The sequence below is a fragment of the Bombyx mandarina genome, chromosome 03 (genome assembly GCF_030267445.1).
Source record: "Bombyx mandarina strain Sakado chromosome 03, ASM3026744v2".
Lineage (NCBI taxonomy): Eukaryota > Metazoa > Arthropoda > Insecta > Lepidoptera > Bombycidae > Bombyx > Bombyx mandarina.
The window spans coordinates 8145567-8163925 of NC_143210.1; the positions used below are offsets into that span (position 1 = coordinate 8145567).

The window sequence follows — 18359 nt, forward strand, 5'->3', positions numbered from 1 at the left end:
AGATTATTACTGGTGGTAGGACGTCTTGTGAGTCCGCACGGGTAGGTACCACCACCCTGTCTATTTCTGTCGTGAAGAAGTAATACGTTTCGGTTTGAAGGTTGAGGCAGCCGTTGTATTACATCGAGATCTTAGAACTCATATGTCAAGCTGGGTGGAGGAATTTACGTTGTAAATGTCTATAGGCTACGGTAACCACTTAACGCCAGGTAGGCCTTGAGCTCGTCCGCCCATCTAAGCAATAAAAAAATAGATTTCCATGAAAAAACCGTATTTTATGCATTCTTCAATCGTTTATCAGATTGATTTGAAATTTATAAATATTGCAAGGTCATAATAGTGCTTGAGTTATTTAAAAAAACATGTATCTTTCATGAGTATCATTCATGAGTATCATCATATCACTTTCATTCATCACCATTCATATGTATCATTCAAAAATATGTATCTTCGAGCGCTATGACATGTCCTTCTTTAAAAGAGGCTTGTGGAGTGTATTAAGCGGTAGGCAGCGGCTTGGCTCTGCCCCTGGCATTGCTGAAGTCCATGGGCGACGGTAACCACTCACCATCAGGTGAGCCGTATGCTCGTATGCCTACAAGGGCAAAAAATAATAATGAATATAGTCATAACGAAAAACACTGCAGTGGAAGGACGTGGGACCCCACCATGTGTACTTTCCCAAAAAAGCCTCATTTAATCTAGATCAAGTGACGTCGGTCGTAACAGGCAAGGTATGCGGAAGAAGGCCAAGAGGCAGAAGTCCAATGCGCCGGTCGGACCAGATACTCTCCACTCTCAATACTTTAGTCCACGCTGCTATCCACATAGCCGAGGATAGACAGGAATGGCGTAGGATAATACAGGAGAAAGTTGTTAGAAGAGGCCACGACCCTCAGCATTAAGGATTATCGAGGAAAGAAGTCATAACGAGGAATGACTATTCAATTAATAATTCCTCAAATTATGCCAAGTCACAGGCAGTAAGTCACAAAACATATAATGTTATCAACCAACAAACATACATATATTACGTGAAGGTTGCTTCCTAACAAGCCGCGCTCGAACTAGGTCAAACTTTGAAATAATAATATGAAAACTAGTTTTACTCATTTGAACCAACGCCAAAAGCACTCAAAGTTCGCAATTACTCCGACCTGTAATTATTTCAGCCGCTCAACAAACAACCTTGGTGCACTTTCTATTACCAAGCTCTTATTTTTTTACGTAAAGAAAATTTACCGCCAATCTGAACCGCCAGAAACCTGTCCCGTTGCGAGGACACCATAATAATTAAAAAATGTTTTCGTTTACAAGAGTACTTAAGCTACCTACCTACATGTTAAAAGCTGACAGACAAAACATAAGTATCGTTGACTGTGTTTATCATATAAGCAGTAGAACAGATAAAACTGATTATTTGTCAAATTGTTTGTATATTAACTATTCTACGCGTGTCGTTCAAAACAAAATCTAGTCTATATATTAATACGTGAAGCAAAAACTTTGTATCCCTTTTTACGAAAATTGCGCGGAAGGAGGAGTATGAAATTTTCCACACTTATAGAGAATATAGGGAAGAAGTGCAAAATGCTAATATTTTATTAAAATAATGCATAAAAGTTACATTAAATCAATAAAGAAAACATTACACACACTACATACCATGTATTTGACGCACACACGCATGCATACTATTTATTGTCAAACTTTTGTTCTTGACGTCTGTGGTCAAATTGAGAATAGATTAAACATCGTTTGTCTTTGTTAATATTTTTTATAGTGTAGTCTTGGCAAAATTTGTGATTATAGTAGTATAAAATACAATCATAATAGTGTACAAACTTACAATTCCAATTAATTATAGTCGAATTTCGACTACTGCGGGACCTCTATTCAAATAAATACGTTAAAAGGGTAAAAAGGTAAACGGGCACACTTTTTAAAGTCCATAGAACATGGTCGAAATTTCTACATTTGATTTAAATTTGACATATACTTAGTTTAAAAATCATGCTTTAATAGCTCTTATATTGTACACTATTCCCCTCTTATACATCGTATTTCTCTCTGCTAATGGTTTGCTGGAAGAAAACCCATGAATGAGTTAAGCTCGCCTTTGTACATAGTATTTAGACATTCTTTAAATCTGTTTTTATTGTATATTCTTTTTGTGTACAATAAGTATAAATAAAAATAAAAATAAATAGACATATATTTAATTTTAAATATCGTTATTTTTTCTTGCGGGGGTCGGAAAAACCTAATATTATTGTCAGGTTTCGCGAGTCAGTTAACAACTACAGCTTTTTTTACGCCTTAATCTCGGGTTTATCATTTTCATTTTTACAATTTCCGACGCTTCAAATATTTTAGAGTCTTTATGCTGATACCAATCCGTGATATAGACGCGTGTGCAGCTTACGTTCGCTCTCTGCGTCTAAATATAATAACGCATCAGTCGATGATTATGCGAAAAACTTTTATTAAATCAATTTATTTATTATAAAAAAAAAGAACACAATATTCCTAACCTAAAAGTACATGTTATTATCCGCAATCTTTTATTAAATGTAACAGTCGCGGTTGAACACTTTAGAAATTTCGTGGTTTTTGAAGGTTAGAGATGAATAAAAAATTAGATAAGAAAAAATCGAAATTTAAAAAAAAAAACAAAAAACAACGTCGTATATTTTCTCAACAATTTCTTGTAGTTATTATAATACTTATATTCAAAATATGTCATCATTTATAAATTTTTATCGAATCGAATTAATCCTTTAAGCAATAAAACTTGACACTAAAGACACTAATAGTAAATTATTAATTTTAGTACACACCATTCATCATCTAAAAACCTTAAACTGTCCCTTCAGTCGCACCCTTGTAGGTCGAGCGGTATTACAGGACCGTTAGGAGTGTGCGAGTACGTGTCGGATTCACGCCCCACTAACAGGAAAACGTGACCAGGGAACAGATACTTTCGTCCCGAACGACGCATAGACCGTTCGAAAAGCACCGTCCGAATTTTATTTACGGGTTGCGTGACTGTCTCGCGCCATAGATACACTGTACAACCCTTACAATTTCACAACCAATTCACTCGACAACATAGCCTGTATTTGAGGATATATGTATAACAATACTGTCTTCGTACTTTAACATATGATATGTTGTGATAAAAAAATCTTAGTTTTTTTTTTTTTATCGCCCTTCTAGTCAGACGCGCATACGGCCCACCTGATGGTGAGTGGTTACCGTCGCCCATGGACTTCAGCAATGCCAGGGGCAGAGCCATCCGCTGCCTACCGTTTAATACTCTCCACAAGCCTCGTTTGAAGAAGGACATGTCATAGCGCTCGGGAAACCACGTGGAGGGGAGCTCATTCCATAGCCGGATGGTACGTGGCAAAAAATACATCTGAAAACGCACTGTGGATGACCGCAGTGGCTCCAGGTAGTATGAATGAACTCTACTCCGGTGGTGGGCGGTGCGATGGTAAAAACGAGATGCCGGTATCATCTCGAACTATTCCTCAGAGCACTCCCCATGGAACATACGGTAGACAGTAGGTACACACGGTAATTAAATGGCTCTAACCAATGTAGCTGAATCTATAAACTTTTTATGCCAATTAAGTATTTAATTATTTTTTGTGGTAGTAAATCGCTTGCGCCGTGACATGTGCTTATTTTTTTTATTGCTTAAATGGTGGACGAGCTCAAAGCCCACCTGATGTTAAGTAGTTACTGGAGCACATATACATCTACAACGCAAATGCGCCACCCACCTTGAGATATAAGTTCTAAGATCTCAGTATAGTTACAACGGCTGTCCCACCCTTCAAACCGAAACGCATTACTGCTTCACAGCAGAAATAGGCAGGGCGGTGGTACCTACCCGCGCGGACTCACAAGAGGTCCTACCACCAGTAAAAAACCTCAACCTAATTAATAAAAAAATCAGTATCGAAGACAATACAAACACACATAAACTGCTAAAGCTAAGCAAGCGAGAAAAGCCAGTTTTAAAAGCAAGATTTTTTTATTTGATGATTTGCATATTTCATATTAGTTCTTTTCATGATCATTAGTAAATATGATCAAGTGATTGTTTAGTAAATATCACCAGCCTTCTTGAGCCGGTGCTGCTCGAAGACATTGCTCCTGTACAAGGGGTCTTTCTCAGTATCCCACGATTAATTGTAGTTTTTATTGTGTAATTAATATTTATTCTTTTTGTATAAAATTATTGTTTAATTGCAATTTTGACTGTGTATCCAGAATACGTATTTTCTGATTACGATCAGAAAAGCTCATTATTATAGTAAAGTCATATTTAGTCATCCGTCTACTTTATACACACTATACACGTTTATTATAACAAAATTGAACGTAAAACACTGTTATGAAGCAATGAACTGTATATAAATCAGGGGACGTCGTCGCAGTATTACAAGGTGGCCGGTGTCTACGGGAAACGTGCCGCACTAATTCTTGCTGACTTGACAAACGGCCCTGTGCGTGTTGCCGTTATCTTGTGCTACAGGAAAATAACAAAATAAAAACAAATGCAGTAAATGAAAAATGAAAAGATAGTTTTTTTTTTTATTGACATGTAATGCGACGGCAAGGAATGCCAGGGCTCCAGCACAGTTGTTGCCAACAACTCTGAACTCTTTTCGCACTTTATTTGAAGAACTGTACTGATGTATAAAAAATATAATTTTGTTTTAGGCACAGCACCCACGCTCGGATGGTCGTGAGCGGAGTCAATGCTGTTTATATCGTGGGAACATTTAAGCATCTCGGAACCGACGCTGATTTTAAGGTAATAATTTTATATAATAATGACCAGGAACAAATTTTGTATGTAATTTTTCTTTTATAAATTAGGATACCTTACTAGTTTCATGTATCGTAAAAAAGAATAGAAGTGAAACAGTTCTAAGCCACCTAAAATTATATTAACAAACTTTTACCCGCTATTTTATACAGATGCTAATGCTAATCCCAAATTAAATAAGATACTAAACAATTCCGATAACATTATCATGGTAATATTTTCTTTTCTGTTTTAAAGCTTTATTAACTAGTGTTCCCACTCGTTGAAATTGATCAAAATAACAAACACCTCAAGATTGATTTAATGTAATACATTTTTTTCTCCTATGTTTTATTAATATATATTTGATCTTATACGAGATGTTTTTTTCGTAATTATTAGTACTAAGGCTTTTTAATATCTATTAAAAACTAGCTGACCCGGCAGACTTCGTTGTGCCTCAATCGATAAATAAAAGACCTAAATTTTTGGATAAAATAAACTTAAAACAAAGAAAAGGAATCCGTCCGACGGGGAACACATTAAAGGAAAAACAAAATTGTTATTTGTATTTAATTTCGAGCATTTCCATATTTATCTACCTTTTAAACCTTCTCTGGACTTCGACAAATAATTTAAGACGAAAATTAGCCAAATCGGTCGAGCTCTTCTCGAGTTTTAGCGAGACTAACGAACAGTAATTCATTTTTATTATATATATAGATATATGCATTCACGAACAGAGAAGAAAACGGTACTTAGACCTTACCCAATAAACCTTTATTGTGTTCTATCAACAGTTATACCTGACAACTAACGTGACCCAGGCCGACTTCAACATGGGTTACACGATGACCGGGACATTAGAACGTGGAAGTCGTTCTGCCAACTCCTTCCAAGTGACACACTTTGCTGTATTGCGCCGTTGCGACCACGACACGCACCATTTGAAAAACTCCTAAATAACGCAGTCAAAATATGTACTATATAATACACAGTTCGTCAAATTATATAGTAGCTATCCTTAGAAATTGCAATTGTGCGACGAGCTTAAAAAACTTTGCCATTATCGTAATCTCAAATGATAATTTTGATGCGTCGGCCATTTAAATGAAGTTTCAATATTAATAACATTAGAGACAAATTTTGATAGTTATTCACTAGCAATCGACATTACATTAAATACCGGGCAAAAGTTGAAACTAAGCAATCTATAACATACATTCGCACACATCAATTTAGTTCAGTTTCAATATGGAACTCTTTAAGTGAAAAGATAATTAGATTAATCGAATAGGAGTTAAATATTCTAAGATTTAAGCAATACATTTGTTAAGGTGACATTTTAAATTCATGATGAAAACGTACAATTGTACTCTCACAAAATTCAATTCGAGCTTAAACAATATTTAAGATCAATTTCAAAAGTCTTCTTGTGAATTGAATTGAGTACAATAGGAATTTTATGAATTCGAACTCAAGTAGCAATTTGCTGTTCATTAATTTTAAGATTGCTAAGCAATATCGTCATCGCAAATTCTAATCATTTCAACTACCATTATCAACTTGAAACGGGAAGGAATTGTTGGACAGTGGAAAAAGTAATCATAAATTTGTGAATATTTATTGAAATTATGGAGAGAAGCTTGTAGATTTTGTAGTATAGATTATTTATTTATTTTTATATTCCTTGTATTAGAAATTTAGTACTTAGATAATCACGTAGGTACTGCATTTCGATTTATGAATATTCTAGGTACATTGTAGATATTTGTAGGAACTATTGCAATAGGTTTTTTTTTTTCGAAATATCTTTGGAGATCACATTTAGTCATATCTTAATCTTTAATCCTTAGAGCTATAACTATAGATAGTGCTACGGTATAGACATTAAACATAATGTTCATTTTATTCAAATGGTTAGGCTGATATAATTTCAGTGATTTCATTTTTTTTACGGTTCGCTGTGTTTCAGCTTCGAAAGAATTTAATATAAGGTGAACTAATAATTTTGAAATGGATGTGTGTAGTATCCATCACGCTTCGATACACAAAATAATAATATATTGGATGGCGCGCCGTGGTCACATCGATCGCTGGACGATGTTCCATAAACCTCAACCGACGTTACGAATATTTCGTTTACGAGTGGCTCTACGATAAATATATATTTTTTAAATCCCTAATAAATAGTTCGGAACCTTTTATTACCATATTAAAAAAACTTTGCTTTTGTAGTTTTCAATATTTCCGCATGCCTTTTGATCTATTTTTATTCGAAGGAACTGGTCTATCGAAAATGTTTATTCAATTTTTTTAGACGTAGGTTCTAAGTATGTAGGAAGCGTTAGATTAAGACATTTAAGTGGAAGTAAATACGTCCAATATCGCACTCCCTCCAGTGTTTATACACATCATTTTTTATAAATATGATGTATTTTATGGCTCCTATTTGGCTGTATTTGCCTCTATATTAATATTTAAACTGTTTCTACGTGTGCTACATATACCAGTACCTATCAAAAAGCTTAGTAGGTTCAGTACTTTTTCGTAATATAGAAAGACATTCTTTGAAATCTTGTATTAGATTAGATTCTATTGACTCGCGTAGTTTTGGTGTTGTTAAATTTTTTCAAGTATGCAATTACTGTTGTCGGCTAGTGTTAGAAGTAGTGTGATTTAAAATAAATAAATCATTTTTTTTCTCTTTTATCACACACAAACGAATTATTGATTTGTCGTAAGCTATTGACGTGGAGTATAATAGTATAGAATGCGATTAAAATTAAATATTGTATCCATAAATAGCCGATGCAAAGGTTAAATCAAACAATTATTGAATTACCATCAACCGCTGAAGTAATATAATACAAATATTTACCAACATCCATATTAATGTTATACAGTTAACATAAATATGTAAATCAGCCTCTTGATACAAATCCCTCTCGGGAATCTAAATCGTTTCATAACTCAAGCAGGTATTGGTAACACGAAAATGAAAACTCATGGCTTGACTTACAAATATATCCCTCTCCCTCTCCCTCGCTCTCTCGGTATTAGTAAATTAGTAATTTATATGTAACTTACTAAAACTAAAAGTGTAACATTAGTAGAATTTCTTATAAAAATAATTTTAGGGACTTTTTATAATAAGCTACTTTTTTCTAGTTATTAGTACATCAAGATGGGTATTTTTGTTTTATCTATTGAATCTCGAATCTTCTATTGTTACAATTATTTCATATTCTTCTGTATGACTTAATAATTATAAATTCTTATAACGCGTATATCTTCATATTTTTCATAACTTTCTTATTAACAACTTTCGTTTTCTATGTAACAAAATGGTGGTATTTTTGTATTGAAGAAACATAAAAATTGGTTGTGTCGTATTTATATCGATAGGTTGTATGAAGTTTTATTTTTGTATGTATTGTAATTTTAAATTAAATGCAAAAATTTTACCAATTGTAACTAATTTTTAATCATTTTATAAAGCAAGTGCCAAAATAATTTAAGTTATTTTAAGTTTAGGCTTCAATATATAATAATATTAAAATACTGTAAATAAAAAATTAGTTTAAAAAAATTGAATGTTATCTTACGGATGCTGATGACACAAATAAATCGTAATAAAACCACCTTGTTTTTTTTTTATTTCATGTCAACCCTTTAAATTATTTTATTTACATATAAAGGAATAAAAAAGAGCCACAAAATAACACATAAAAGACAGGAATAACAAGTTCACAGATGAAACAGAGCAATGAATCAGGCGACACTTCTAGAAAAAAAAAACAACCATCTCTATCGATTGATTTAATTTAAATATGTCAATAACTTAACGTAAGACAGTAAAGCAACGTTCTGTAATAATAGAAGCTGGTTTAACTTTCATTTTGTGGTCACATAGTAACGTAGCCGGATTCGTAATCATCGATGTATAATGTAACCAGTCTCATTGGTCGTCAGTACTCGCTCGGCGCCGGTACTATGTTCAATAATAAAGTAGTTTTAGTTACGGGAGCCAGTTCGGGAATAGGCGCGTCTTGTGCAATGAAATTTGCCGAATTAAATGCCTCGCTATCACTAATTGGAAGGAACGTTAACAAACTTAATGAAACGGCTAGCAGCTGTGAACAAATCTGCGGTCGAAAACCATTGATTATTGTTGCTGACATTACAAGTATAGATGATATCGAGAGAATTATCAATAACACATTAAACAAGTATGGAAAGATCGATATTCTTGTGAACAGCGCCGGAGTATCTTCACTGGCTGGAATACAACCTGACATCGAAGCTTTCGACTACGTAATGGCAAGTAATCTTCGAGGGCCTTATCTTCTTACAACTAAAGTTATACCCCATCTCATTGAAACCAGAGGAAACATAGTCAACATTTCAAGTATGCTCTCATTTAAGCCGTTGCCCGCAATGACCGCTTATTGCATGTCAAAGGCAGCCATCGACATGTTTAGTAAATGCTTGGCTTTGGAGCTTGGACCGAAAGGTGTGCGAGTAAATACTGTGAATCCCGGACCTGTGAGAACACCACTCTTCACAACAAGCGGCATGAAAGAAAGTGATGTGAAAGCAATGTTTCGAATCGTAGAATCAAACGCACCGCTACGTATAGTCACCGAAGCGACTGATGTAGCAAATATTGTGACATTCGTAGCTAGTGAGAATGCCCGTTGCGTCACTGGGTGTTCGTATTTCGTTGATAGCGGACTATGTTTAGGCGACGCAAAATAATCTTGAAGAAACAACAATTTTCTGTAAAAACAATCGGTTGTCTGTAAAGTCGATTTACTGACGATAGTTGAACGTGACAACGTTATAAGAAAATACTGATGAATGTTACTATAAACAATTGACACCACATTCACTTTTCACTGAACTTCATACTTGACGAAAACATGTAAATGTATTATTGTATAGCAGCTGTCCGCGCGTATGCATCGCTCACTCAAGTAGGAGAGAGACAGATGTCGAACGCTGCCGACCGCGGAGGCCGATAGTGCCTTTTTGCCGCTCGTTGCTCGCTCTCGCTTGCACTTCAAGCCTTAAATAGAACGCCTCAGAGCGAGGTAACGCGGCATGAGTCATGTTTTTTCATGCGGCCGGCTCCGGCAGCCGGCTCCATCGAATTATAAGACGCTGTCACGTAAAAAATTTGGTACTAAAACATTATTAAACATGCGTTTTTTCTTCTTAAGTTTAAGGAGGCGTAAGAGGCGGAATATAACATGCTCATAACCCCGATAACGTAGCTGGAGACAGTTAATTTCTAACTGACTTTTCGCCGAACAAAGACGAGGAAAGATTAAAATATGTTAAGCAGTGTATTAACGCTCGAAACAAACAAAGCCTTTGGAGAACGAAGTCTGATAACATGTTGAGATGTGCTCTCTGAGGTTCGAAAGAGCTCGTTTAGATTGTACGAACATTCTTGGCAGTTTTCTCTTCAAGCCAATCTCCTCTTTTCTAACGTAATTGCGGTAATATATTTGCTTATCTAGGCCCGTAATCCTTCCCCAGGTGGGTTCCTAACGCTACGCTATCTTGCGATAATTTCCCTCCTATAATCATCACGTAAATTCTTTGTTCCTCTGTTAGAAGTATAAAATAAAAATTACAATTTAACAAAAATGTACAAATTGCAAACTATGTAATCTAGAAACAAACAAAATAGCGAATATTTTCATTAGCGGAATAAATATCAATATTGAAAAATAGTTGATAATTTTTTCAGATATAACAAAAAAATTAAGTATATTTTTGTAAGAAATAGTTTTTTTTTAAATACACTATTTAATAACAGTTCGAGCATTACTATAAACAGCATAAATGCATAAACAAAGATATTATGAATTGCCTTAAAATCGTTGGCTGACAGTTGTTGTTTTATTCAACCAATACAAAAGACAATTAGAAACTGAACCCATAAAACAAGGCTTAAAAGATCCACAGGTACGAAAAGAAGAGTAACCTCGTTAAAATTACAGCAGTCTGCGCGTTATCCCAGATTAATATAATTCTCTAATTTATACGCGGCGGGCGTCACTACCTCGGCATGGGTGTTGCCGCCGGGGCGAAACCGCGGCTTTCAATTACGTAATGTTGCTCGACTGAAATCCTAGAACATATCACTACGAAAAGGTGTAGTAAATTTGAATCTCAGTAATATTATATTGGAAATGGTATCCTATTAAACTTAATATCGATTCATCCGCATTTTTTTTGCATCTAAATATACCTGTACTAGCGACCCGCCCTCGCTTCGCTTCGGAAACATTAAAACACACATGAAACAAAAAAAAACAAAAAAATTTAAAAAGTAGCCTATGTTCATCAGGGACAATGTCGGCTCCTAATGGAAAAAGAATTTTTCAAATCGGTCCAGTAGTTTCGGAGCCTATTCGAAACAACAAACAAACAAATCTTTCCTCTTTATAATATTAGTATAGATATACCGCGTCTTTCATTTTTCGTCATTAAATTTTGGATTGGGTTGATAAGCTCACGGCACTACTGGTTTCAATTGGATAATGACTGTTCTGCCGTTCAAACCGGAACCCGTGACCGGTCTAATCATAAATGGGCATACAAACAGACAAATACGACCCTATCGCCAGCAAAAGTTATAAATTTGGCGCGATAGTTTTATTACACATTGTGATAATCGCTCGTGAACAAAAGCCAGTTGCGTAGTTCTTAAGAAAAATTAATACGCGGTTTTTTTTTTAAATTTGCCCTAGTTCTATCCTTTGAAAAATTCAAGCAATATTATAACTAATTAAAAATCTGTTTAAGACGCAAAAAATATTTTTTAGTTAAAAAATAACTTAAGCGTACAGGAAAGCAAAAATGAAAATACCCGCAACGAGCAACGAAAATTCACAACCACATTTAAGATTCCTGTTCGCCACCTAAGCTCTGAAGGAACGAGCACATGTAATAATACATCCACTGTAATACTCGTAACTTTGTCAATGGGCGCCTTAATTATCTTTCTTCGAGTATGTTTATTAGCGTTTGTTTTCCTTATTTATTGCCTGTACTCGTTTACAACAATTCATTAGGTCAACTGAAAGAATAAGATAACATAACGAAAAATATATAGGCAGGAAATCGACATTTTTTTTAATCTTCAAATTACGTTCAATATTTCCATTACATGTGATATGGTATTAAGGCATGTTTTATATTTGTGTATTATTGAATTATATTTATTATTTCAGTCATTTTTAAGCGTTTCGATTTCGAGGTATACCATCGTGCGAGATCTCACGACTCAAACCAAATGTCATCTTAAACTATTAGATAAGAAGATCCGGAAATCGAATAGAAAATACATTCATTTATATATCTTATTACTGCAAAATATAAAGGACCTTATTTTAAATGACCCATAGCTGTAAATGCACATTGGAACATGACCTTGAACTCTCAATTATTATTTACAAAAACAATTGTCTCATGGGCATGGAGTAACTTTATTTTAGCAACAAAGCAGTAGACGCAGTCTATTTTTTGTATAAATTATCATGCACATCTTCATCATCAAGCCCACAGACATCCACTGCTGGACTTAGGACTCTCTCAAAGATCACGATAAGCTGGTCGAATCCAGATGGCACAATACCATTCTAATTATATGTAGGTACTTATAAGTTTAACTTCTTTCCTATTCAAAAATAAAATTTAATTTAAATCCTGATGTTTTAATGTTAATTTAGTAATCATAAGATCAGTAATTATTGTTAATAATAAATTTTCCTACCTATGTGTTAAAAAATCAACATAATAAATGTATATCGCTTCAAAGTATCATACAATATAATATAACGTAACCCACGTATCATTTCTTGTCAGTATTCGTTGTGGAAATCTAATTTAATCGATTTTAATAAATCAGGAGGTCCTCAATGGATTGTATCTATATATTAATACGTGAAGCAAAAACTTTGTATCCCTTTTTACGAAAATTGCACGGACTCCGGAGTATGAAATTTTCCACACTTATACAGAATATAGAGAAGAATTGCATAATGCTAATATTTTATTAAATAATGCATTTAAAATACATTAAATCAATAAAGAAAACATTACACACACTACATACCATGTATTTGACGCAACACGCATGCATACTATTTATTGTCAAATTGAGAATAGATTAAATATTGTTTGTTTTTATTAATATTTTTTATAGTGTAGCCTTGGCGCAATTTGTGATTATAGAAGTATAAAATACAATTATAATAGTGTACAAACTAACAATTCCAATTAATTATAGTCGAATTTCGACTACTGCGGGACCTCTAATTTTTTTAAATGTGTCATTGCAGAACTTTTTTGTATGTGAACCATTGTTGTCGATATTTATTTGAAAGCCGGTGCTTTTAATGTGGCCCCATTTAAATTTTATCAAGATCTGACTTGTGATTTTTGATTTATCCATTATTATTAAGCACATTTAATAAACTTTATCTACATTCATAATTTTATTTTCTTGTAGGTGGTACTTATAGTAATTTTTTAATTTAAAAAAATAGGCTGCAGTTTGTAATAAACAGGTCAATATGTAATCAACAACGACTAATTGCCAATAGTCACCATTAAAAACAACGCACGTTAAGAAAAGACAAGTCTGGCGAAATTGAAGGTAAGCAAACGATTTTTATAAGGAAACAAACTATTAGTTAACGCATAAAAGACAACGGGTAAAATACAAAACACTAATTGGAGAAGGTATTGTCGGGACCCGTCCTGGAAAATAAGGAAATGAACGATCTTCCTCTGGGTTTCATTATTTGACTATTTTTTTCAAGGCACGTCGGACTATCGTATTTGCTGACAGTAATCTTGAAGACTTGGCGTACCCGCCCGAATATATCGGACCTACAAGCCCCAGAGACCAACGGACTTGCCGAGATCGGCTCTTGGTGATCATTTGTTGTTTTGTTACCTACGACACACCGAACACAGCCTTAGCTCAGTTGAGTAAGGATTAAAATCGAGAAGTGTTTCTTTTTTTGTTTTTGTAGGAAAGGGCTGCGTAATCGACAGGCGTCTATTTAAGGGACCAGAAGATCATTCTGCTTGTAATATGCTGTGCACGTGTTGGGAATGCGATGTTTTTTCAATGTCGGAAGATTATGTTTCTCTGTCATTAATGTTTGGAAATTACTTTTCTAGCCGCGTAATATAAATGATCAATAAATATTTTCGCGTCACATTTGTTCATCGTTTTTTAATTACCATTTGATTTGGTCTCAAAGGTATGGGGCATATTCGTAATCGCTTAAAGAGGAACGTGTATTGCTTTGTGGCAAATCAGGAAAAAAGATGATGCAAAGGTTAATCCCGCAGGCGGATACCAATTTTTCTACTGAAATACGTACTTAACAAATGTTCACGACTGACTTCCACGGTGAAGGAATAGCATCGTGTAATAAAAACAAACCCGCAAAATTCTAATTTGCGTAATTACGGGTGAGTCCGCACGGGTAGGTACCACCGCCCTGCCTATTTCTGCCGTGAAGCAGTAATTCGTTTCGGTTTGAAGGGTTGGGCAGCCGTTGTAACTATACTGAGACCTTAGAACTTATATCTCAAGGTGGGTGGTGCATTTACGTTGTAGATGTCTATGGTCTCCAGTAACCACTTAACATCAGGTGGGCTGTGAGCTCGCCCACCTATCTAAGCAATTAAAAAAAAGTGCGTATTGGCCCAACTAATATCACTCCAATGAGTAACCTCAAGTTAAGTCCGTAGTGAACTAATCAATGAAATTTACAATTCTAAAACCACCAAATAAATTGATTTAACATGTTTATTGGAACGAAATTGAAAATTGTTTTTGCCTTAGCACTCGTAATATTACACAAAAAGATAAAACAAAAAAAAACACAAAGGTATTTTACAATGTTCGCAAATTTAACGAAACCCAGACTTAGACTATAAACCTGCAAACTTCCCCCGAGTATAAGTAATAAAAAAGATCGCACAAAATCATATTTTATCGGGAAAGCTATTTTTCGTAGGCGGATCCGAGCGAGTTCCGTCGATGGTTATGTGAAATGCCTCAATTTCCCTCCAGCTATATAAAACGACCTGTTAACAATAACAACACTCATAAAGTAAACGTGAGCTAGCCCTAAAATGTTTATATTCGCACTTTATTTAACAAATACATTTGTCAATCTTATAAATAGACCAATTTTACTTAACAGTAAAACGTAGCAATTAGACATAGAAACTAAACAATACCATTATGTTAATTTTGTAGGTGTATTCTATAACTAGTCAGGTCATAAGTATTGTCACACAGTAAAAACTTCTTTTAGAATGCTGGCCACAAAAAGTTTATTGAATTCGAATTTCGAATTGTTCATGAAAATAAAAATGTATACTTTTAGAATTTTACTCATTACAAAAATATGGAGTGGACGCTTAAAGAAGACCGTGTTGCAGTTATTGCGTTGCATCGTTGCGGTTACGCGCCAATTCAAATTTTTAACATACTGAAAAATTTGAATATAACCAAAAGATTCATTTATCGTACCATCAAACGATACAATGAAGACTCTGGTGTAGATGACAGGTCAAGAAGTGGTCGCCCTCGGTCTGTTAGGACTCCAGCAGTGATAAAAGCTGTGAAGGCGCGATTTCAAAGAAATCCCAAACGTAAGCAGAAACTGTTGGCCCTTCAGATGGGGTTAAGCAGAACCACGGTGAAAAGGGTGTTAAATGAAGACTTAGGGCTTCGGGCATATCGAAGAAAAACAGGACATCGTTTGAATGCACGTCTAATGGACCTGAGACTGAAGAGATGCCGCGTTTTGTTGAAGCGGTACGCGGGAAAAAAATATCGGGAAATTATTTTTTCGGATGAAAAATTTTTTACCGTAGAAGAGAGCTACAACAAACAAAATGATAAGGTGTACGCACACAGTAGTGAAGAAGCGAGCAACCGTATTCCGCGTGTCCAACGAGGTCATTTTCCATCCTCGCTCATGGTATGGTTGGGAGTTTCTTATTGGGGCTTAACAGAGGTACATTTTTGTGAGAAAGGTGTAAAAACGAATGCAGTTGTGTATCAAAATACAGTCCTGACGAACCTTGTGGAACCTGTTTCTCATACCATGTTCAATAACAGGCACTGGGTATTCCAACAAGATTCGGCGCCAGCTCATAGAGCGAAGAGCACACAAGACTGGCTGGCGGCGCGTGAAATCGACTTCATCCGGCACGAAGACTGGCCCTCCTCCAGTCCAGATTTGAATCCGTTAGATTACAAGATATGGCAACACTTGGAGGAAAAGGCGTGCTCAAAGCCTCATCCCAATTTGGAGTCACTCAAGACATCCTTGATTAAGGCAGCCGCCGATATTGACATGGACCTCGTTCGTGCTGCGATAGACGACTGGCCGCGCAGATTGAAGGCCTGTATTCAAAATCACGGAGGTCATTTTGAATAAACTTTAGTGTCATAAGAATCTATGTTTTGTTAAGTTCATTTTGGTATATGAATGGTTACATAATGAATAAACTTGTTTCAATTATTTTACATTAAACATGTGATAGAATTTATGACCTGACTAGGTATATATAAAACTGAATTGCTGTTCGTTAGTCTCTTCTAAAACTCGAGAACGGCTGGACTGATTTGGCTAATTTTGGTCTTGAATTATTTGTCGAAGTCCAGAGAAGGTTTAAAAGATAGATAAATATGAAAATTCTCGGAATTAAATAAAGTTTAGGTCTTTTATTTATCGATTGAGGCACTACGAAGTCTGCCGGGTCAGCTAGTTTGTAATAAAAACTGATGTAAATTATTATTTTTCTCCTTTATTTTGATCACACGACATATGTATGTATTATATAAAAAGTAAATAATTATTATATACCTAACTAAATTATGTCATAGATAATAAGTTACTAACAAACATTTAAAATATCTGTAATATATCTTCTAAATAAACATTTTTTTTTTGTACAATCCACGTCCCACTTGTAAATAATTCACTAGCATCCTTATCTATTCTTGAAATTTCAGTGCCTGTGTGAAAAATTGTTTCATATTTATGAGCTTCCTATAAACAAGACTACCCTCTGAAAATCAAAATAGTTTTAGTTGGAGTATACAAAACATAATTAAAACTAGCGCTATTACAAGTGATTATAGATATTTATTTATTCTAGTACTATGTAGTAAGTCGGTAATACAAGAACAAAGTGAGTACAACTTTCATTTGCCAGGATTTTATCGCACGAAATCATATCGTGTTTGTGGAGCTCATAAAATTGCAACTTTACTATTTGTTTTCATCCCCTTGCTCTTTTTTGATGAAACAATTGTTTCAATATGACGCTTGTACTCGTAGTACAATGTACAGTGAGTTCTACTTTCGTAAGATTTTTGTTATTTTTCTAGTTTCATTATTAATCTAATAATTGATTAATTGAGATTTATAAAGACAAAAATTTTACGACACTATACGGTATACTTTTTAATGTAAATTAAGGCGCCACCTTAATTTACTCGTATAGGGTAGTGTAGCGACACATGGATTTATTAATGTATTTATACTGTGTATTTTTTATGTGATGAGAGAAACCAAGATGAAAAACCAACTTGTAAACTTGAAACTTAAAATATGTCATCACAGTGGAAACGGCAAATCTTGTCACCAAATTTACAAAAATACATATTATTTTGTGAAAATAATATAAATCATCACGGCACCAATCGTCAAGATCGTCTTTGGCGATTATAATACTCGTAAAAAAAAACTTAATGTATTCAAAATTCAAAACTATCATCAATTGCTGAAGGTAGACCCAAGTTATCCGGAATTCATTGCCATCACTTAAATTTTAGTGACACGGCCGCTGAGAGAATGCTATGCACAACGTCTGTCTTTTTGTATGATAGGTTTTTTAAAGTACGTCTTCCGTCAACATCTTTTGTTACAATCATATTAGCTGTTATGCTCATTTGTACTCATTTTATTTTAGTATTAACGTTAATCACCTATTGAATAAGTACCTATAGGTGATGCGATTTATAAAATATTCCAGAAACGTGATCGAATACTGAAACTCATCTACGACTTTACAACGCAAGCAATAATTCAATCAGACGGAGCTTAACTGGGCTTCGTGTTTATGAAATACGTGAACCCTTATCATATTGTTTTGACGACCTCTATCCTCTCCATATAAGCTTTCTGATATTCGATATGCTTACCATGCTAAAAATATATAGCTCACATTATTTTGTTAATTCTCAAGATGAATTATTTAATATAACGTGAATACCTACTTGTGCTTAGCTCGAAAAGCTGATTTATCAACTACGATGAAACAAAAGCTATCCCGCTCTTTAAGCCGGCTTAATTGGTTTGCGACAGAAATGAACAAGATGGTGATTACACATAGCGTGAACTAACAATTCCCCTTTTTATCAATAGACCATATTGGTTGACTTCGTCACCCTATCTTTCCGATACGCCGA

At 34.6% G+C, this 18359-nt stretch overlaps 2 protein-coding genes across 3 annotated transcripts in view; both read left to right on the top strand.

Annotated features, from left to right (window-relative positions):
• LOC149503287 (uncharacterized) overlaps nucleotides 1-8464 on the top strand; it is a 55553-nt gene extending 47089 nt beyond the window's left edge. For both annotated transcript variants that reach the window (XM_089737435.1, XM_089737433.1), the window contains exons 4-5: nucleotides 4738-4831; nucleotides 5626-8464. In XM_089737435.1, coding sequence (XP_089593561.1) covers nucleotides 4738-4831; nucleotides 5626-5787 — 256 coding nt within the window. In that variant the 3' untranslated portion in view covers nucleotides 5788-8464. The remainder of the gene's footprint in view (nucleotides 1-4737; nucleotides 4832-5625) is intronic.
• Nucleotides 8465-8767: 303 nt separating this feature from the next.
• LOC114250511 (uncharacterized) lies at nucleotides 8768-9683 on the top strand. The gene has a single exon (XM_028184415.2). The coding sequence runs from the start codon at nucleotides 8768-8770 to the stop codon at nucleotides 9584-9586; it is 819 nt and encodes a 272-aa protein (XP_028040216.2). The 3' UTR covers nucleotides 9587-9683.
• Nucleotides 9684-18359: the final 8676 nt, after the last annotated feature.